Below are 23,479 nucleotides of genomic sequence, written 5' to 3' on the forward strand. Positions count from 1 at the left end.
ATATGTAGGCTGTTAACAAAGAATAGACATAGCAAGCTACTGAACACTTAAACTCCAGTGTAACAGTGTAGATAAGTAAACATTCTTACCTCATGTGAATTGGTGTAGCCCAAAAGCAGATTTGCTGCTTTAATGTCACCGTGAACATACTCATTTTCATGTATATATTCCAAAGTATCCAGCTAGAAGGGATTTAAAACAAAAAGAAAGCATCATCTCCACTCCACCCTTAATTCTACCAGCAAATATTTCACACATACACAGTGAAGCCAAGGGCTACCCAGACTGAGGTGACTGTTTTTAGTTAGAGCACAAAGATTGCTCACTGTGTCCACAGGGTCCAAAGCTCTGCTTTACCATGAGTATCCCTGTTTAACTGCCATAAGAATACCAGGTCACAAAGCAAAAAAAAGCACTTAGCAAACTCTGGAGGAACATCAGGAGAGCACGCAACCAGACCTGAAGGTTTGATCCTGAATTTTATTACATGACTTGCATCTCAAATCACTGTCCCCTCCTCATTATTATCTTTCTTCAGCTCTTTACTGAGATACAACAGCTTTAACTGATACTTAAAAACGTGTGCACTTGGCAACTCAGAAAACAGCAATTTTGGCTGTTGAAGAGTATAAAAATAGCCAAAGAGTTCAAAGTTTAATCGATGATACGACTGTAAGAGCCCTTCACCTGTTATTATTGTTTTAGGTTAGAAGTAAACTTTGTGGGCATCCAGTCTAAAGCCCTGCTTCAAGCAGTGGCAGTGTAAGTTAGGCCAGGTTGTACTGTCAAGCTTTAGAAGTCTCCCATGATGGGTGTTGTCCAACCTCTGGGATACACGCTCTAGAGCAATGCTATTCTTTCTGCAAACACTTTTTCTTAAGATTCAATTAGAATTCCTCTTCTTTCAAGTTACAATCATTGCCTCTGCTCCACTTGCTGTGCACTTCTATTCAGTAATAGCAGTCTTTAACAAGTTAAAGCACAAATGAGCACATAATAGAATGTTCTGTTACAACATGCCAGTTTTGAACTGGTCTTTGAAACTGGTATTTGCAAACCAGCCTTATCCAGCTTGTACTACCAGTAAAGTAGTACAGTTCAGCAAACACACAAATTTTTGCATTCAAGCATGCAATTGTGAACTTTGACAAATATGGATGTCTAATACAATACCCTTCAAACATTGAAAGAAAAAAAAAATCAATACATGTTAAAGCATGAGAATGGGCTTACACAGCTCAGTCTAGACACACTTTTTGAAGTGTATGGTCTGTTTTCACCTATTAGAAAAAGTTTGGTTTGAGCTTCCCAACATTCAATCCACAGATCTTACACTTCATGCTAACTGTATTTTTAAAAGAATGAAAAAAAATAAGGAAATGCATGCCTGTTACATACATTTAATTTCTAAACTCAACAGCTACCTAAATTAACTTCATCATTTCAGGAAGATTATTTTATTAGTTGGATTCAGCAATTTGAGGCACAGTAATTCCATTTCTCTGTATACATACCATTCGTGCCCCAAGTTGCAGAACAGTCTCCTTCTTAAATCTGCTTCCACAGTCTTGAAAGATTCTTTGAAGGTCTTCCCCCAGTCTTTCCATGACCATGAATCTATAGCTATGCAGAAATACACAAAAGGGAGAATACCTTAGAGACAAGACTGCACATCTGTGGCAGCGCCATTTTGTTGAAAAGTGATCTTCAGTCAATTTCAGGCTCAATTTCAATTCATCTTATTACCTTTTTCCCTTGTGCTCAGCCAAGCCTGATCCCCAAAACACTGGGATTCCTAAGCATCTTATTTTTTTGAGATTCATCCATTTTCTTACTGAAATAATAATAAAGAAAATATAAAATTGGGTTAAAGGTAACTAGAGAATTTTCAGTTTCATTTCTTTTTTAGCTATTGAGCCAAAACTGAGAGCAAACAATGAAACAAGTGTGACTTATTTTGCTGTTAGAGTAGCAAACAAGAGATCATAGCTTTATCCTGAAGTTCTCTGTGTTCTCCCAGACAGAAAGTATTTGTTTTTCTAGCAACATGGCAATTTGCTCCCTTCAAAAGGCAGACAAACAATTATCAGTGGCTATCAAAATAAGTCTTTTGGAAGCACTACTTCATTTTATACAGAGTGCTTCAAGTTACCACAAGTGCTCATGCCTATCAGTGGTTTCAGTCATTGGAAGTCTTTAGGACAGTTCCCATGAATAAACCCCATGCCAAAGTGTCTGTGGACTCAAGTGTCTTGATTATTACTAAATCCTGTGACGATTACACACGTTCCCAACTTCGTACATGGGAATAGTAACTAGCAGAGTTACAGCTGCAAATCGGTCAGTGAAGTACTTCTGTTCTAAGGCTGACAGCTCCCTGGGGTCCATACATTGTTGTGCACTTTCTAACACATTTGTCTTACTTCTGTTTTCTCTTCCAATCAGAAAGAACTAAGATAACATTGAAATAAAGAAACTTACAGCAAAATTAAATTATCACGGCAGCAGGAAAAATCAGTTCAATGTATGTGAAGTGAATTGACTATCATGCTCTAAAGCATCAGTTCTTATCGGACAAATGAAAACAAAATCATTCTTTAACTGAATCAGAATTCAATGTTTTTCATTTTCTTAATTTGTTGATGTATTACTTACTTTGCTCTTGTTTTGCAGCCCGTTGGTAAAATTTCAGTTCAGAAAATAAGGGGCCATTTTCAAGATACTCCTATTTAGAAATAAACAGTACAATAAAATACCTCAGAAAGACAACAGATTGTAATCAAAGGTCCTAGAGAAATTCAAAGAGATTTAAAATCACTTTTTCCATCTCCCACATAGTATGCTATCTGAAATGCAGTTTTAGTAAGTAATTGTTTGACAATGCACTTTCATATAGCACAGATTCTTTCAGGAATTAAGATATTATTTTAAGAAATTCTATAGATCGGACATGTTTTAATTCATAGCTTGATTTTCCTTACCTAATTATTCAGGGCAGTAATCAAAATAATCAAGTCAAGGAAATACCATGTGTTGTGGGAACATCAAGTATATCCTTTAGCAGGGAAAGTATATCAAGATGTTAAAAAAAAATAAAACATATAAACTAAAAAATAAAAAAAAATCACCACAAGCGTGCGACACACACTCAGTGCTGACAATAAGGACAGATAATTAAGAGAAAGCTCTGCATACAAGTTAACAACTTAGAAATGAAATCTAAACATTACCACTTTAATGACATGCATTGCATCATCTTCTACTGGAACGTGAGTATGAGGGGAAGCTGCAAAATGAGAAAGAGAGGATCAAGCTCTACGAAATCAAGTGGCAAAGAGCAAGCTAAGATTAACTAAGGTGATCAGAAAAACACATGACAAAGATATCCAACATTCTATCTGAATTTCTACTTTTAAAGGTCAAAAATTTGCAAATTTAAAAAAAACAACAAATCAACAAAGTGCTGTAAAAGTTTAATCAACAAGCATAGAAGCAATTTTAACCCACATTTTCAGAACTCTCTCCTTCAGTGCTAACTAAGGAGTAAGCAGGGCGTCTCCACGGCACGTTTTCACCACAATGAGGTATTCCATTATAACAGACTACCAGTCAATTGGATAACCTCTGTATTTGGTTCCTGTCAATCCACTGTCGTGACAAAGACACCACTTAAAAGTTATGACCTACATTATGCCTTTAGACAAGCTTGTCAGCTTTCCTCTAATACAAATTACTCTGGCCTCAGAACCTTGATTTCTATTCTGACATTATTTAGACACTGGCCTAAGTTAGGGATAGCACAGCCATCACCTGTCTAAAAGTGGAGATGAGGGATTGTGCCTCAGTACAATCAGAAATTTCAAAACAATAATTGACCACATGTGCCAATTACAGCCCAGGAGACAGAACCTCTCTGCACAGACAATGTGATTCTATTTAATTCTGACCCTGAGAGAACTATCAGCTCTCTCTGATAGTACTGAAGCTACAGAGAGCTATACTGGGATTAAAATTTAATGAGACTATATCATCTTTTAGAATCATCATTGGGAAAAAAAAGAAGAAAAAAAAGTAAAAAGAATACAGTTCCTAGGAAATAAGTGTTCCTTTCAAACTTCTTGCAATGATCAAATACCGACAACAGCCCAGGTGAGAAACACTTCAACTGTCAGCACACACCAAAAACAGACCACTTTTATCCACATAATAAAAATAATAAAAATAAGTAAACTTGACCAAACCAGCCAAGCTTATATTTTTTTAGGGTCAGAAAATACAAACAGATTTCTTCAGATGCCATCACCTTCCTTCAACTTTACTCAGCCTCTGGGTTCAATGTGGCAGCATTCCACCCCAAGCCCCCACAGGTTGTCCTTCATTGTCTGTTTGACCACCTCGACGTGAACGTTTCTGTTAATAGCAATTAAGATAAAATGAATGTATTCCAAAATAGTAGCTCTGGAATGGATGAACTATCCATGGACTCGGGTGGGTAACAGTCCTATTCAGTACACAATTCAAAACTTCTTATAAACAGGAAGGAAATTTTGGTAAATTATCATTTTCTTGTACTAAACTGGGAATTAAGGCACAGGTGCTGAGGTTTTTAGCTTTCTTTGTCACATATAAGCTAGGTGCTAACAGCTGAAGATTCTAGTTTAAAGGAACACATCCCAGGTGTTTTCATTGCACTCAATAATGTTACATTACTCAAACAGAATTAGATCCGCTCTCTTACTGACATGGATCAGAAAATAACCTGTGTATAAAAAAAAATATTTTAATACCAAATTACTTAACTGAGGCTTGAGAGGTACAGAGGAGTAACAAATGTATTTCAAAGAATCTGATCTAACTTCCCTGTAGACATCTTGACATTTTATAAAGAGAGGCCTCATTCATGTAATCTGGAACAGACAGTAACAGCTGTCAGGGTAACGAAGAAGAGCAATTAGCAGGAGATAGCCCAGCAAAAGGGCCTAACCCTCATGGTTCTCACACTGCACCTGTGAGGATGCTTTCTGGAGTAATACTGAATGAATATCCTGAAGAAAAATAAAACCAAACCTAACTGCAATCTGTCGTAACGTGAAAAGGAAGAGACTTTTAGACAAAGCTCAAGAAGATAGAGAAACAGACGCTCTAGAAAATTAGAAAGATGACTTTCAAATATATAAAAGGAAAACTGAATGATCATCCTTACCTCATGTACATGAAATAAGGCAGAATAGATAACATTCTACACTTCTTATGCACGTAAAGCTCAGATAATCGCATACTTACAGATAGGTAGAAGTTGCCTATGTACTTTTTGTTGTATATTTTAATTAACCATTCAAATATCAGGCAGCAGCATTTACCCATGGCATAGAAATAAAACAGACTATTTTTTTGTCCATAAATATACATAAGTGGTTTTTAAAAAATGGTCTCATTACTATGTATAGTTACTTAACAGACTGGAAAGGCTCCCAAGGTTTAACAAACAGTCTGATTACATACCTCATAGACCACCACCACAGACTCTCCTGCGAGTTTAGCTCATAGTTAATTACTGTATACTCGTAATTAGCCATGTGCTAGCCTCGTTCTGTGTGGTAGCACATGGCTATTTATAATATTACAATCAGTTAAATGCTAGACTGCAGGACAGTAAGCAGAGACCCTGCAGGAGAGCAATGCTGATATGCAGGAGGTCTCTGATGGCGTATAAGTACACACAGAGTACCAGAAGCACTATACGGCGAGATTATGTTTGCAAAGGGTATCTTAAAATAGCACAACAAATGGGAGAGTTCCCACTTTACAGTGTGTTGCTTATATGAACTACAGATGCAGTTTCCTTACATGGGGGGTGGGGGGGAGAAGAGTGTTCATATATGCACGCAATAAAACCACTGCCTACCTAATTGTTAACTGGGAACACTGGCACAGGATGAATCCGTGCAGGGGGCTGTGGCTGTTTCCATCCCAAGCCAAGAAGAGTCCCACAAAACATCTGCAAAGGGCATAGCTCTATTTTTCTTTCCTTCATTTTACAATCACAGCTCTCATGCCACTGAAAAGTTCAGAAATACTGAAACAAAGCAGTGTGGTAGGATACACATTCTTTGTCAATACTTCCGACTGTAGTGCCTACAGAACACTGCAAATAACTTACCTCGTGTTGTCCAGAATTTCCTAATTTCATCTAGGCATAGCAGTTATAGTCTTATCATCCACCTGAATCACAAATTTCATCCAATTTGTTGCTGAGTGCCACAACCTTAATTAACATAGCTTTATAAATGTTAATAAGACATGATAACAGAAAGCGCTGTTAGAACAGAAACTGGTTTCCTACAACCACTCAGCACAGTTGCATGCAGTCAGACAAAGAAACGTGTCAATTCTACTTGCCAGTTCAAATGTGCTTGTTACAGATTTAGCAGTTAATTTGTGGCAGTCACATGTGGAATACGGTGAAATATTTTCAATAGCTCTCACAGAACCAGTTTTGTTGACAAAGTTTACACGGTGGAAAAGAAAACAGCACTGATTTGGCAGTTAGCAAAATATCCCTGCTCTTGTCCACAGCTGGTGTCTTTGCCACTGCTGCATATTTTGAGGATTTATTTGTTTTGGCAACGTGAAAAAAGTATTTCAGAAGTTCTTGGGTTGCTAGCATTATGCTTTTGCTTTGTTTCACTGGGTAACTAATCAGAAATACCACAATCCGATGTTACAGACTACCAGTAAAAAAACCTGAAAGAACTCTGACCCTGCTGAGGTCAGCCAGGAGCTGTTAAACCCAATGGCTGACAAAAGCATTGCTCAGAGCATCTAAGAACTGAAAATAATCCAAGTTGCAGCTTTATAGTTACTAAAAACAGAATGTAAACAAATAAATAAGAAGTAGCATCTGCTATTTAGTACACAATTACACATATATCCTACATATGGAGAATATTAATACAAATATTTAAAGGCAAGCAAAAAACATGGATTCTTAGCTTCCCTCCCCAACACTTCCTTATATTCAGTGTTTCCTCAAGAACTGAAACATTCGGTGCTTTAAGTGTCTGATGATGCATCGTCACTTCCTTGACAGGCTGTTTTCCAAGCAAAGTTTATGAATATATTTTCCTACATTCTTCTTCTAGGTACACTTACAAATGTAGCTTTATTAATGAATTGCATACATGTCCATCTACCTCGCCTGTGAAATCATCTTCCACAAGACACAAGTAAACTGCTTTTTGAAAGAAAATTGTGCTTAACTGTGGGAGCATTTTGCTGACACCTGTGAATGCCTCCAAGTTAAGGACATTTAGTACTGGTAGGAAATTTCACTGTACTGCTTACACACCTCTCTGTGAAACCTTTGTGATTCACTAAAGCTAAAGTTTTGCATTCCACAGCAATAGAAGCCACCGTTTGCCTTTCAAAGTTAATTACTCTAAGCTGGAAGAGGCATGATACATCCTTTAACCCTAGGCAGAAAAGCTATACATGGTCTGCTCTTATAGCACTCTCAAACAGGAGCTCAGGCCTCTAATATTCAAAACGTGGTGCACAAACTGTTTTCTGGCAAGATTCTGCTCTAGCCCATCTGCCATTTTGATGTAGAGCCCACTAAGAAGGTATGATGCCAGTTTCAGTAGGTTACAGGTGCCAACGACAGCTGTAGAGAGTGCCCTCCATAAGGCAACAAGTGCCACATGTTTCAACCACAGTTTTTCCTTTTTACATATAATGCTATTCTGAAATACCTTCTTCACTGGGGAAAAAAAATATTAATAAACCTGCCTTCTTCCCTTTTAGTTTTACTTGGCATGTCAGGGTCTTGGTCTCTGATCAGAATTCCTGCAAAGTGGACAAATAAAGAGCAAAACAACAGCTCCCAAATCACAATACATATGGAAAAACAAGGAAACAAAAGTATCAGAACATTAAAGCATAATAGTAATGAGCTCTTGCAGCACCAGCAAGAACTTGTAGAAGCAGAATTTCCTCTAACAGATGGAGCAACCTGAGCTTGTAACAAGTACCAGCCCTAGGTAATTGCTGAGTAACAAAAAGAGGCCAACTGTATGTTCTAGTTTGCCTTTAGGGTGAAAAACTATCAGTGTACATACAGCAAGTAGATTGCATAAAGTTTAATATTAGAGACTAGATAAAAATACTTTCCTGAGGTGGCATTTATCTGGCATGACTTTTTCACACCAAGGATCACACCTGCAGGTACAATGAGAGCTTTGCTGAAAAGCACTTTCACACCTGAAGTTTGAGAAAGATCCATCCCTAATCAGTCACCTGCTAGTGCTCTTAATTACAGCTTTTTTTGCTATTAATATTCTTCTTTCCACTGAATTCATAAAGATAATCCTGAACATATACAGTTAGATATTATTGTTACTGCATTGTTAATTTGTTTGCTGCAGTAGGTAAATAATTTTGAAGAAGTTTAAGCAATTTCTCTAGAGCCAATTACTGAAGTCTGCTTCCTAACTCAAACCAAAGACGAACACTAAGAACATGATAGAATATGGATAATGGAAATCGATGTTTCTGTTCCCTGGCACATTATATCCCCAAACAAGGGTGTACAAATTAGCCATGGAAATTTCTTTTTCTGAAATAGAAAAAAACCTTTCTTTCAGACCATTCAGTCTATTTCTCAGAACACCAGGTCTCAAAGTATCAACAGCAGAGCAAACCGTGGTCCAAACTCAAAGTCAGAAGAAGCCACAACGAGTACAGCTCTCTCTGATGCAGGTATATATACACACATTCAACCATTCAACTACTGTTTACTGCACAAGCAGGTTTTTTTGTTTGGTTGGTTAGTTTTTTTGCCTCCTCTTGAAAAATGGAAAGGAAAAAAAAGAAAAAATGGAGAAAAAAAATAGCTATTCAAGTGACAGACCTCCAAGGAGGACAAGAGCATCACTGACTGTAGCATTATCACTTTCCTGAGCTTCTCATATTGTAACAACATCTGCAAATATAGCAGTCAAACAGCAATATACAAATAGTTTCAAAACTTTTTTACCTATCATTTACAAAGTTCTATTGCAATATACAGGTATAATAAAGTTAGATCACATTTGCTATGTAGTAAGTAAAACATACAATCTAACAAAATGTAAGTACGAGTATTAAGAAGAACTACCTGCTTTTGTTAGAAAGAAGTCTGAAAGCAGGTAATGCTGTGTACACCAGGTTTTACTGCAACAATGGAGTCCTAGCAAAACACTGTGTGACCTTTCTGAATTTAAATTTTCCGTCCAAATTGTGCATTAATAGAGTCCTTGCAGCAGGACTACAGAATGATTTATATAAAGACTGCTGTTAATTACTGACTGCAATCAGTAAGATAAATGAGAGAATGTGAGGCTCTCAGTAGCACCCTCCTCAACTCTAGCTTAATTTTCATATGTACTGCCATGGTGCTCCACAGGGCTACAACCTATTTGTGAGACCAACAATATGTCATGTCCTCCCCTGGTTGCTCTCCATTCTGTTCCTGCCTTATCAAAGGGGTAATGGTTCTGTCTGAAGTATTGGATGGCAAATCAGCACCAGGAACAAAAACCAGCATGTCAGAGCATAGGTAGGCCCAGTGTATGATCCGTATTGCTTTTGCTGGGACAAAAGCAATGTTTGATAGAATATCTCTAGACAGTTCCTAGTGCTTCTGGCAGCAGAGGAAAGTCTGCTCTTTGGGAGCATTAGGAGGAATCAGTATTTGCCAGCCTTCTCCTATCTACGCTGGTTAAAATAAAAATGCAAAAGAAATCCAAGGGAAGGAACAAGTCAACAGAGAAACAGACAAGATGGCACACAGACAGGAAAGAGCAACTAGAAAAAACAGTGAAAATGTTCATGATGCAGAACAAAACTTGTAGCTACTGGTAATTGTCACCTACATAATTAGAAGCCCTGCACCTAAAGAGACTACGAGCGTTCTAGGGCCCAGGTTAGCAAATGGCTTTCAGCAGCTATGATTCAGTGAACCTTCCAAGGAATGCATCTCCAGTAAACACATTTTGCAGAGATAGGGTAAAATATCTCAAGTACGTTAGTATAGATTAATGGAGTATGGAGTACCCTTAATGGCAAATTAAGCTATAACAATGCACATCAAAATCTTTATACCACTACATTAAAAATACTTGTTAAAAGATACAGCCAGAAAAGTTAACCTTTGCTTTTATAGAAGGGCTGTGCTGCTCATATCTGGCAGGGAATCGAATCCATCTCCACTTTCCTGTCTTACCCACCTCTCTACAGTTCTTTCTGCTTTAGCTTCTCACTGACATTTCAGTGGCCACTCTCACATTTTTGCTGCATACATATTAGAAACTAGGCTGAAAAGCATAGAGAAAGAAGTTGGCTCAGCACCAAGAATCTGCGTATCATCATCTACTTCACTGTCCTTGCCACTCAGACTCTCTTTTGTAGATACGGTATACAAACATGCATCTAAGAAAAGGATGTGGACAAAACAAGAAAGTTTCACTCGGTGTCAATACAAGCATAAGTTTTGCCCATTTTTACCTCTTTTAATTGTAAGATAAGGTACAAGGGGAACAAAGCCTTCAGTTCAGTCCTACATGTAACATTCACTGTCATCCTAAAAAAAAAAAATTAAATGAACACAAACACCATTATAAGTGGCAGCTGTAATTCTTCAACTACGGTGTCATTTATGACAAAATATCTAATTGCAATACCAAGGGTTCCAGGCTGTATTCTCATTCTCAGCAAATCCACTGATTGCTTCCTGTTGCAGTTCAGTGGGACTCAAACTGCAACAAACACCACAATACATGAAATCATCTCAGCAATCTGAACAATCAGGCAAATAACTAGTAAAATCTATAAGATACCAACTGAATTCCATGTGCTATACCACACACAAGGTCCACCCACTGCAATTTGACTGTAAACGGCAAAGCTACATTTTGACTCAGGAACGTTTTCTGTCTGGCCTGAATTACACCCACAGCTACAGCCTTACTTTCTGCATTGCATCTGCAGACCCTCCCCTCTGTGAAAGCCTTCTAAAAGCTTCTGTCTGCCATTCCTTTGGATCCTGACCCCCACTTGACATCTCTGTACCCTCTTACCCTCTCCCACGATTCATCCTTGAATGCCAATATGCAGAAGTAACTTAATTTCACTTCTTAGCTCCTGCCAAGCTCTGTTTTCTTATGGTAACATTTTTCATACTTTCTCTAGGCACAGCAACTCTCAAATGTGAACAACCAACAGTCATAGTCAAAGAAGGTCATAAAAAGCTATCATACACATCAGAAGAAAAAGAATGTAAATGTTCTTAGCATGCTGGCCTTTGACTCCTCTAACCGCTGATAGCTGAAACTCTTATCATCCCCACTGGTTCAGTTTGCAGAGCCCTTAGGTACATGTGAACTGCATCAATTCCAGAAGAAATGAAACTATAGAAGCCCACCAGATACACTCAAACTCTTAACACGAACGTAAGATTCAAAACAGTTTCTTCCAGTGGCCTCAAATCACACACTTAGGAAATTCCTCGCAGCAGATCACACCAAAACTAGTCCAAAGTGGAAAAAGAAAGAAAAAAAAAAAAAAAAAAATCCCTCAACTTAAATATAGGGCAGATGTAGGCCACGGCCAGCAGCTATTGCCAGTTACTCATATAATTGTAACAACAAACTACTAATGAACAAACACAGCCTTAGTTTTCTAATTTTATCGAAGTTTTTCCAGTGACTGTGTTTACTTTGTAGGAAAGCAGAAGCAGTGGCTTTTTTCCTTTTTTTTTTTTTTTTTTTTTTTTAAAACACCGAAATCTCAGTGTCTATACATGGCTCCATTCCCACCCTCTCTCCAATACAATATAAACAAATAAAGATTAAAAAAATAAATTTCCACACAAACCTCAAGTCCAGATGTGCAAGAAAAATTGTCCACTCCCCTTCAATTTACAGCCACACGTTACTAGCTGGAAGTACAACTCTCTAGGCAAACAACACCTGACCACATATGGGATCATCACATCATGGAATAAAAGATGGGTCTTTCAACATTTTGTTGAGATTAGCCATAACAGACAAGAGGAAGAAAAAAAAGAAGGAAAGGAAGAACAGTTTGGTGCAAGTGTTCCCAAACAGCTAGAAACAAACAAGCACAATGAGTTAACCAGTCACAACAAAGATCATAGTAAGTCTGCCACTGAAAGAATAGTGGCATGCAAGTTCCTCATTTATGACTGTAAATACGACAGGAGGAAACACACTAATCCTTATAAAGAAAATGCATCTCTTTATGCAGTAGGTGCTGGATCCTACAGTCTGACACTGATGGACAACTCCTTTCAGGTTTGCAGGGCACTGCTAGACTCATTGTGGTTTCACAGAGGTGAAGAAGAACCTCTGTGCAGAACATATTTCTCTTTACTAAACACAAGGGAATTCAGAAGATGAGTGACAGGAACTGCACGCATGCAGTAGAAAGCAGAAAAAAACACCAAAACTTATAACGCTGCCTTTGAAAACAGGATTTGTTCTTTCCTAAAGACCAGCAATAGCTGCCTGCATATGTGACAACTCTTCCAGTGACCCAGAATGCTTTACAAAGTGCCTCACAATGACTCATTCCTTGCCATGCTCACACCGAGTGAGAGCTTCTTCCAAAGAAAGTACAGAATAAATACAGAAACAAATGAAGACTGGCAATTATACCTCCTGCAGTTTATGCCTCTGATTCACGGGAGAAAGTCAAGAGGAAACTCACACGTCGCCCTTATAATTACTGTGGGTTCTACCTCAATACATAGCGTTTTACCTAAGTAGATCAGGCCAAACCCGCCCTGGCCGATCTGGCTGCCCAGCCTCCACGTTTTTCCCTCGGTGTCCTTCAGGATCGTGTCTCTCGGCAAAGGAACAGGCAGCTTGCCCCTGCCGCGCTCCTTGGGCGGCATCGCACCTTGAAGGGATGAAACGAAAGAAAAAAAAAGTTGACTTTCCTGCGGAAAAAAACGAGATCCTTTGCCGGCCGGGCCCGAGGAAGGCGCCCAGCACTCCGCGGCCGCTGGGGAGCCGCCAAGCCCCGCCGGCCGCGCACCCACCCTCAGCCGGACGCCAACGTCCTCGCCGCCGACACCCCCTGGCCCCCTGAGCGCCCGCTCACCAACTTCTCGGCAGAGAACTTCCCGCAGGCCTCGCTCTGGCGGCACACCGCCTTCCTGAGGGAAACCCCGGGGCGGGGATGGGGCGGGACAACCCCGGCCGGGCCGCGCGCTATGCCCGCCCGCTGCTTCTGTTCCTCCCGCCCGCCCTGTGGCTGCCGTTCCCGCCCTGGGCTCTCCGCTCAGCGCGCCGTGCCGCTCCCACAGAATCACAGAGTGGCCAGGGTTGGAAGGGACCTCAAGGATCACGAATCTCCAACCCCCCTGGCACATGCAGGGCCACCAGCTTCCACATTTAATACCAGACCAGGCTGCCCAGGGCCCCATCCAACCTGGCCTTGAACATCTCCAGGGATGGGGCATCCACAACCTCTCTGGGCAGCTGTTCCAGCACCTCACCACTCTCATAGTAAAGAACTTCCCCCCATCCAACCTCAGTCTTCCCTCCCTCAACTTAAAACCATTTCCCCTTGTCCTGCTGTTATCAACCCTTTCAAAGAGTTGATCCTGCCTATATAAAAGGAGTTGGTTGGATTCATTACCACATAGGCTTGAACGTACAGCTTCACATCAAAAGCACCAAAATCTCATTCCTCGTGGCTTCATCTGGAAAGATCTTTGCATTTTATCACTAATCTATACATCCAGGCATACCTTGGATCTCATATTCAGACTGTTTTAGAAAAAAAGGGCACTAGTCACTTTACTGTTCAGCTGCTCTTCTTTCCGGATGGACCTTCACAATTTCCATGCAATTACTAAAATGTTTTACTAACAGATCAAGGCCCTGCTGGGGCAGGGGGATGATTCCAAGAGAATAAGCAAAATGCAGATCATCTTCAGCGTCTACACTTTTCAAGTAACAGATTATGACTGCAAAGTGTTTATCAGCATCAGCAGAGGAAAAGATAAAAGTAAGGACTTTTAAAATAAAACATACTAAGAACCTTACAGTAAAAGGGCTTTTTTCATTGCTGGTAGCTTATACCACATTATTGTGTTTGAAAACTTAGTCAGGTTACATATGTAACATCCAAGTGACTCATGCAGCAGAAATACAGCATAGGTGGTAGGCTTAGACCCTACACAGCTGTAAAAAAGTTGTCTTGCACTACTTAAAAGAAGTTCTAGGTTCACAACCATCTAGGTTTTCATCCAGAGACAAGACTGTCGGAAATCTTTCCCATCTTTACTAAGTGTTTTACAAGCTGTAAAATTCAACGTGGTATGTATAAAGTATATTCTCTACAAGTCAGAGGGGAGAGATCCCAGAAACAAGAAATGTTTGTTTTTTCATCAACTCTGCACTTGGGCTTGATCTGCAGCGCTACATCCTCCAGCAAAAGAAAGATGTGGAGCTGTTAGAGTGGGTCCAGACGAGGGCCATAAAGATGATCAAAGGGCTGCAGCACCTCTCCTATGAAGAAAGGTTGAAGGAGTTGGGCTTATTCAGCCTAGACAAGGCTAAAAAAAAAAACCAAAACAAAACAAAACAAGAACATCCAAGACTTAAACATTTAAGCTTTCATCATCGTTTGGAGAGTTAAAAACCTTCAGAAATAAATGCAGAGAAATACAATAGAAATTACGGTTATCATAAAGATTTACTGCAAAAAGTTCTCGAGTAGTTGAAGCTACTTCTGAGGAATGTTTGTTATCTAAATCAAGGTGCTTATTAACAAAGAACCTCAGCAAATAGAAAATAAAAAAGCCAACACCAAATTTGCCAGTAAATTACCTGCTCCAGAAATAAGCATACATATATAACCAATTAAAAAGCAACAAACTTCACTAAATTTACCTGAGGAAAAAAAAAAAAAAAAACAGATTAGGAAGCAACAGTAGGTCATCTTCACCCTATTAATAGAGCATTGCTGTGTTTTGTGGAAAGGACTGAAAAAACCTCACTTATTATCAGTCAGCAAACTTCTCAAGAAACGTGAGTTTCGTTAGTCAGGTTAAAGCCTCAATTTCCCCTTCACAGTAGGTTCAAATTAGCACTTTGAGATTGTGATGGAAGGGGGTACGAATGCCTAAAATATTTATATATTTGTGTTTTCTCTGATGTAGTTTGCTTTTTTTGTTTTTTTTTTGTTGTTGTTGTTTTGTTTGTTTTTGCTGTGGATTATTCATTTTTTGTTCTTTTGTTTTTTGTAGAAACCAGTTATGATGGAAGCTATTTCCCTTCAAGGTAAGACAGCCAGCATTATTGCTAAGCTCAAGAATTCTTACAGGAGAAAAGTACATACACTAATAAGAATAAAAATATACAAATCCTGCCAGCACACAACTGAGTATGACCTCAGTTGCATACCTTACGCCTAGACAGAAACAGTTTTTTTCCACTGAGTAGTTTTCTGGGGTTTTTAAATTTTTTTTAGCTAGGTGAAAGGAGAACTATAAGGCTTACTGATCAAGCTATACTAATGTATCTAGTGTGCATTAAAGGTAAGGGATAAGCATACCTTTTCCTCCTAGTGTGCATTTTATTACTGCAAATAGTGCTTATTATACTATTGTTCTAATAAACACATGCTCCCTAAAGATGTCAGCCTTTGAGGCTCAAGACATAGGCACTGAAAATCAAATTATTGTTATTTTACTTGTTAATGGCACATTGCTGCAAACATCTGAGAGCCACGGGCCCTTCTCATTAGGAATCAATCCTTCATGCAGCTTGGTGTGTGCAAACTCTGAGCAGTGTTTTACAAGTGGTGCAACGGGCTATTTGCACGTTGATATTAATGGCTCCAATATCGATAGACTTTTTTAAAATTTGTATTTCTTGCAATATATATGTTGCTATGTGAAGTATCCTAGCTTCTCTGCAGAATCAATGTGGTTGGGATTACCGTTGTTCTCCTGAAAAAGAAAACAGTGCTGCTATGTTGCCTAAAATGGCTCTTCCATAAGGTGACTGTAGCCATCTAGTTACCAGCAAAAGTCCTTTCAGTTTGTGAAACAAGGTTAGTTCCCTAAGTAACTCTTGAATACCTGGTTTCACTACCTAGCTGTATATTGGGATGCACTGCGCTATTAAGTATCTGGCTTCTTCAATTTGTTGGTGCCTAAGAGCTACTCTGAAAAGTGGAAGGTACAAACTTGAGTTTTGTCTTAGTTTCATCTAGAATTGGATTATTTTCTTCAGAGTGTCTGGTAGGATTCTATGTTTTGGTTCTAAGAGAAGAAGAAAGTTGATAATACACAAATGTTTATAGTTTCTGCTAAACAGCATTGTACAGAGCCAAGGCTATTTGCAGCAAAGGGCCCAAGGAGCTGGGAGGGAACAGAATTAGGACAACTGACTTAACCTGGACAAAGGGATATTCCATTTCATACAACATCAAGTAGATGGAGTTTTGGAGGGGGTGGAAGTTGATCTGGCTCTCTTTCACTGCTCAGGGGGCTAGCTGGGCATGGATCAGGGGTGGTAAGCAATTCCTTGTGCATCACTTGTTACATACATATATTTATGTATATTCATTATAATTATTATCCTTTCCTCTATCTTAGAACATAGTTTTATCTCAATCCATCCACAAGTTTCCTCCTCCCCCCCCCCCCCCCCCCAATTATCTTCCCCATCCCACTCCCACTGGGAAGAGGGGAGCAAGCAAACAGTTGTGCGGTGCTCAGCACCTGCCTGGTAAAGCCACAAGTTTTATCCTGCTCTTTGTCTTTGAAGCATTGCTCTACTCCTAACTCTCTTGACAGAATAAGTTTCAGAATTGTGGTGTTAATGTGAGTTAAGTGTTAAAAATGCAGTGAAATTATCAGAGAGCCAGAGCTTTCTTGAGGTATTTAACAGTACAACAAAAACTTTTTATCCATGTTTGAAGACTGTTTATATCTTTGTTTTAAAGTATACCTATGTTTAGCATACAATATGTTCTATTTATTGTATTTTTTTCTTCTATTTTCTCATATCTAAACTTTAATATTATAACTTCAGCTATACAGGATCTTGCAGCCTCACATATAGAAATCTTAGATTTGTTGCATTAGGAGAGCAATTTATAACTTCTCTCACTGTTGCATTGTGACACTTCTGTGGTACTTAGCACTGTCTTTTAGTACATCCACTGTTAATTGTCCCCCTCCAATCCAGATGTCTTTGTTGTAGCCCTAATTTACAGTAGAGATGTAACATCTCTGTATTAAAAGCATAAACAAGAAATCACTTTTCCCAAATACTACAGAGAAACCCATTTATTTGTGCATCGGCACAGATTTCTGTGTACCTGTGCTAATTCAATTGTTATTGTTCTTGCTTCCTATTTCTTAGAACTTTTAGAGTAATTACTTTCTGCGGTATCAAGGGATCTCCAACATCCAGGGGGCATGTTGCCCAACTCAGTCACTGTCTAGGTGCACCGACTCCCATTTTAAAGACTCTTGACACTATTTTGTGTGACTGGCCCCATGATTGAGATCACATAATTACAATAATTAGGAAGCTCACCTCAGGATATTACCAGAGCAGCCTACCCAAAACCTAAGTCCATATGGTTTGAAATAGCTAATGAGTCAGTTAATGTGCTATGTCCAGGAGTAATGGACACTCAATATGGATGGCATGAAGACATAATTTACCAACTTCCTGACTGATTAAGGTTTTGTATGTAGACAATTCTTGTATTTTGTATCTCGCGATAAGTTCAAAGTATTAAAGCTTTTATGTGTTAAACAGAGCAGAAGAAACAGCTGAGACCTTTAGGAGACAGGCAAGAGATTAGGCCTCTCTCTAAAGAAAATACAAAAAAAAAATCTTAAAACATTCATCTTAAAAATAAATCTACAAACAAATTATTTGAAATGTTCTATTAAAATACAGGAGATGTCAACGGCAATATGTGACATTTGCTTTAATGCCAAGTAGCCTAAATGAATGAATGACTGACTCCCTCAGTGCCCTTTGCCAGGCCAGCAAAGATAGTCCTGGAGGGGTTGTTTTAGCCTCTATGACTTATCTGCCAGTTCCTACTGCTTTAACTAAGAAGAGATATGTAGAACATGGGTGCATATCCTATCTTTTTGTATGTCAGGGATTTTACTTCTCATAACTTTAGAAGGAAATTATTTGCAAGCATTGAAAAGAAATGTTTTTTACCCACACTTATTTAATTCAAAAATATGCTAGGACTTAATGTTTATTATTGTTTGTTATTGTTGTGGGGGTGGATTGTATTTTCAGAGAGAGCAAAATGTCAAGTGGTTAAAGTAAAGGAGATCAGATTTTCCTTATGGGAGTAATTCTAGTAATCTTAATCCTGGCTCTGCTGCTAACTGATGTTAAAGGAATAGTTTCATACCTGTCTCACTTTATCCATGTGAAGCAATCCAGTTGGCTTGTTTTAAGAGTTACTGTGAACATACTATTGCTACCGCTGTTATGATGGGGAACGCTTTCCCTCCATTATCATGAAATGCATGATGTATAAGAATCAGTTTTCCAACATGGACAGCTCAAATATACGTTCTTCTTTCTCTGGTTGTTACCCCTCCAAAAACAAGTGCAGATGGAACACAAAAAACGCATGAAGCTCGTGATCACAGAAAATAAGTATGTTCTTATCCACTGACATTCTTGTACATCTTGTCCAAGGCACAAAGACCGGCAAGACAAGGCACAAACAGCAAGAAAGGCTGTTTAGTTCCTGTGATCTCTGTTACTTATCCTTTGAAAAGATCTAATGTCTATCTAGAGATGAAAATGAAGGAATTACAGGAATAGTAGCACTAAGAGCTTGGCAATGCACTTAGGAAGAAAGGTGCATGCACTAATTTGGTCTTTCAATTTCTGAGTTTTATCTACATAAAGCTGTTTGGGAAAGGAAACTCATCCATCACAGCACCCATTATTCACCTATCAGTGCTACTTTATATATATAAACTTAATTATTATGATGTGATATATTAAATACGACTCATTTTACTGCAAGATTGATTTTTTTATTTTTTTTTTCCCCCTGACCTAAGAATAAATATTGATCCTCATAATCTAAAAACGCAGTGCAAAGGTCATTATATTAATGGCATATTAATAGAAAATAGCCCTGACCATGCAATATTAATATATTTGCATTGTTATTTCTCAGATCACATCCCAAATGAAAAAGGCAGGGTGCCGATACCTTCTTCCCCAGGAGAAATTAGGAAGCTGTTGCATTTTAATGACTGTTCTGACTGCTTTCAATTTGGTTAAAAAAAAAAATTAAATAGTGGTGAAGTGGCAAATGGACTGTATAATAAATCTAATAACATAGTGATGCATCCTTTTTCCAGCATGTCCAGAATGCTGGAATGGAATGGTTGGTCCTTACCTGATAATGCTCCACCATCCACTGCCATGCAGTCAGTTCCATGCAGAGAAACATAGTTGGGAAAGGAGACAAGATAATTTGGCAGCTTTGTTAGTAGATGCAGTATTGTCTCTGCTTTCTGCAATAGTCTCCTTTGCAGCTGACTTTGAAAGCAGTTAGCTTATTCTATTTAGCCTTTGCTTAGAGTGTGTGCTATTTCTATTTATTTGTGTTTATAGCAACTCTTGTAAACGTAGGTCCAGAAATGCTTTTCTAATGGTTGGCTGAAGCAGAAAAGCCCTGTTGTTTTTAAATGTTTCCTGCAGAGTAAGCATATATGATTTTATGACAGGGAGGGATAGGAGGGTGTAGGTTGAAATAACCTTTAAATAATGCTGCATAGTTTCCAGAGGTCCTGAGAAAATGGTGCCCACTTACATAGATGAGGAATACTTGTATGTCTTTTATAAACACTATTTTTATGAGCAGTCTTTCTGTTTAATGCATGTTTTGAATATTTCGTGTCAGGTGATATAAGTCAAGAAGGAAGATTACAACTTCCATTCCACAGTTCACAGACAGCAAAGAAAATAAATGTCTAGAATGACATATTACTACACAGAAAATAAGTTAAGAAAGGAGATAAAGTGGTTTGAGCAACTGAAAATTTGGCAGTGTGACTTAAACAGCTTGCAGCTTTGAAGAAAACTTTGAAAGACAGAATAACAAAGGTTTGTGAGGAAAAATGGAAAACAGGAAAAAATGCAGCTACCTTGATATGTTTCTTTGCTAAGATAACAAATGTGCTAGACAAGAGAAGTACAGGACATCCAATTCATACGGATTTCTGATTCAACAGGGCTTCAGCAAGGCATTTTGTACAGAACCACATAGGAAATGATTAATTAACCTGGACAATGTGAAGGTAAGCACAAGTAGTGCAAAGGAGTGGAGAAATGGGCAGGAAAAGGGAGATTGTGGAGATTATGAAAAATACACTGTTTTTGTTCTTTTTCTAACCCCTAACATTTTCTAAGAATCTATTCATGGTCCTCCTTAATTCAGTGATGCTAATTTGCCATGCAACAGCAACAAAACAGAAATCTCCTCATACAGTTTACTGGTGAATATAAAGATGTGAGCCATTAGAGTCTTGATACAAGAATGCAGAACAAAACTTCCTGATTTTTGCCTAGTGCAGAGACATTGATTCTGTGGAAGGAAAGCTGCTCCTACAAAGCTACTCAAAAAATAGTATATTGTACAGAATCTTAAGTTTATGAGGCTAAATAAGCTTGACAATCAGGAGATATGATTGCTCTCTAGAGAATACATAGAAACTCTATATAGAAAAAAAAAATATATGAAAGTTTATCAGGAAGATAAATAACTAAGCTGAATGAATGCATACTGGCCACGTTTGTGTAAGGTTTCTAACACCAGACAAATGTAGATCTGCATAGTCTTCCAGCAGGTGACTTTCCTTCCAGGGAAGCAAAGCAGAAGGGCTTTAAGGCAGACTATGATGAAAAAAGTATTTTGACAGAAAAGTGGCCACAGCATTTAAGACCAAATGTGGCTTCAGATCTTGGGCTGTTAGCATTTAGGTCTAATGTGGAGGACTGAAATTGAACTGAGTACATGTAACAGTCCTCAAACTGGAGACTGTCCTACAGTATGTTGTCTTTGCAGTAAGCATTCTACCAGCAAGAGGAAAAAAGTCAATAATGTAATGCACTGCCTTTCAGTCATTCTAAAGTGCTGCATTACAAAAGCTGATGGGATTGTAGCATGTGTAATGGCACCAGGACCAGCACAATGAGAAAATGTTACAAAAGAAGAATGCTCACCCACCTCCAAAGATCTTTGCTCACAGGAAAAACTCCACAAAGAAAGGATCTCCAACAAGAGGTTCTTCCCCAGTGGCAGTCAGCCCTTAAATGAGGTCTAAGAGGGGTAGAGCTTCACCTGTGCTTCCAGGGCTGACAGCTTTTCTCCAGGTGATCAATCAGTGGTTCAGGCTGTGACTTAGCAGTTCCCATACAGCATGGTTTACCATTTCAGAATCTCTGCAGGTCTTTCTCTCCTTAGCTGTACTTTTATTACGAAGTTTAGAATATGCATTTGGTAGTTTTTATTGAGATTTTATTTACTATCTTCTACAGTTCAGTGTTAAATTGTGAGCAGTATCTCTAAAATGATTCAGAGAGAAGGGTAATGCTCATATTTGTGGTGTGGGTTTGCTGTGTTGGTTTTTTGTTGTTGTTGTTGTTGTTGTTGTTTGTTTGTGGAAAACAGAACTAGATGAACGGTATATTTGGAGCATTGGAGAAGGACCTCTTCTGCTGAAAGAAGGTCCCTGTAAAAGGTAAGTATGAAAAGAAGTTAAGAAGAAAATTATTTCCAGAGGTAAAATAAATAAAATTGTGCATTTTTTTTCAGACAGTGGGAGTGTTGTAGGGTAAGAACAAACAGAAAATCCTTTGCTTGAACAATAGGCTATGGGGGATTAATTAATTTGATAGGAACTGTAAGGAGGATAGCAAGGAGGTGCTTGTTTTGTACGTTAAGGAATAACATCAGAAATATCATGAAAAATGATTAAGAGACCCAAGGTAATATGAATTATTTTAGGGGAGGCAGGGTTAGGTTTTGAAATCAGCATATCCTTCTACTTCTCCATGACATGAAGGCCTGTTACTTGGGTATACTCTCATCCCATGCACAGGAAGAAAGGCAAGAACTGAGTTTTGAGATAATTTTGTTTTGTCTGACAAGATTTGCTAGAGGAAAGAGGGATTACAGCCCAGTTAAACACTGGTATGTACAGTGACACAACAACAGCTATGCACTAGTCAGGAGTCAAGTGAATTCAGGCAATGGATTGAAGCACTGTTTCAGTAAGATCCTGTGCTCTGTTTGGCCCAGACATTTTCAAGGGAACATATGGCCTGTTTACTTATTTACTTAATGCTTTGAGGAAACTGTAACTTCTGAAATTTCCCCGGTTCTAGAAATTAATAACTACATTAATCTGTATTTTAGGGATTTTGCCGGAAAGAGTTCATTTATTTTATTGTGTACGTAGCATATTGCATATGGTACTGCTAATTTTCTTTTTATGTATGTTTGTACGTATGTCTGCTCTTTGCATATATACTTCTGTGTGTGTAATTATTTTATTGCAGCACATACGATTTGAAAAAGCTGATTGCCTGCTGTGGTATTTATCCTATATAAATTCTACATTAAATGACAAATTTTAGACCCATCAGTCCATCCGTTGAATTCCTATTTGTATTATTACTTCCTAATGAATTCTGTACTACAGCAGGTGTCAAATCATATCTGTTGTTTTGCAATTGAATATGAATAGAAGATGTATTGCTATTGCAAATGAATCTAATATGAATCTAATGAGCAGTAATGAGCAACTGTTTTGTCATTATTGAGGCAACTGCTGTGATGCTAATAAACTCTCATTTCTGCTCTTTAGAAGAAAGCACTGACCAGGATTTATAACTTGGTCTTAATGTCCCAAAAGCCTGAGGCAAAAGAGAAAAGTGGAACCCCTAAACTGAGCATAATTTAGTCATTTTCTGCGTGGCAGTCCTCTTATTTCTCTTATTCAACTAAACCTGGTTTAAGTATTTTGAGCTTACATATGTTTGAAAAGAAAAAGATGAAGAACGAGTGTCTATTAGAGTTAAGAAGATGGACATTCTGCCTTAATTTTCTTTAACATAAGTGCTCCAATTCCATACTCCTACACTCGACAATGCTTTTTTAATAATAAAGGCAACTACGTGCAACTATTTTCAAAACAGTCACTTTAAAATTAACAGGCCATTAAATCAATATAGTACTATAATATATTTAGGGGGAAATATTACAACTGTCTCTTAATTGAGAATTTTTTATCATCAGTGGATTAGAGGACTGCTGAGTAAACAAAAGTACCTTTTACACAATAGCAGCAGTAACTTACTACATAACTGATATGTAAACGAGTTCTGAC

General features: G+C 38.3%; 1 protein-coding gene across 8 annotated transcripts in view; it reads right to left on the reverse strand.

The window, feature by feature from the left end:
- Nucleotides 1-13,309, reverse strand: part of VRK2 (VRK serine/threonine kinase 2) — a 44,965-nt gene extending 31,656 nt beyond the window's left edge. For 2 of the 8 annotated variants that reach the window (XM_085218549.1, XM_085218547.1), the window contains exons 1-7: nt 13,162-13,308; nt 12,817-12,957; nt 3,231-3,286; nt 2,656-2,725; nt 1,747-1,834; nt 1,515-1,623; nt 90-182 (exon numbers count right to left, since the gene is read on the reverse strand). In XM_085218549.1, coding sequence (XP_085074675.1) covers nt 90-182; nt 1,515-1,623; nt 1,747-1,834; nt 2,656-2,725; nt 3,231-3,286; nt 12,817-12,952 — 552 coding nt within the window. In that variant the 5' untranslated portion in view covers nt 12,953-12,957; nt 13,162-13,308. Of the gene's footprint in view, nt 1-89; nt 183-1,514; nt 1,624-1,746; nt 1,835-2,655; nt 2,726-3,230; nt 3,287-5,905; nt 5,999-10,542; nt 10,619-11,910; nt 12,032-12,816; nt 12,958-13,099 lie in introns of those variants that run through there. The other 6 variants (XM_085218552.1, XM_085218550.1, XM_085218553.1 and 3 more) reach the window with 6 other exon arrangements.
- Between the last annotated feature and the right edge of the window lie 10,170 nt (nt 13,310-23,479).

Source organism: Meleagris gallopavo, chromosome 2, assembly GCF_905368555.1.
Source record: "Meleagris gallopavo chromosome 2, MGAL_WU_HG_1.1, whole genome shotgun sequence".
NCBI lineage: Eukaryota > Metazoa > Chordata > Aves > Galliformes > Phasianidae > Meleagris > Meleagris gallopavo.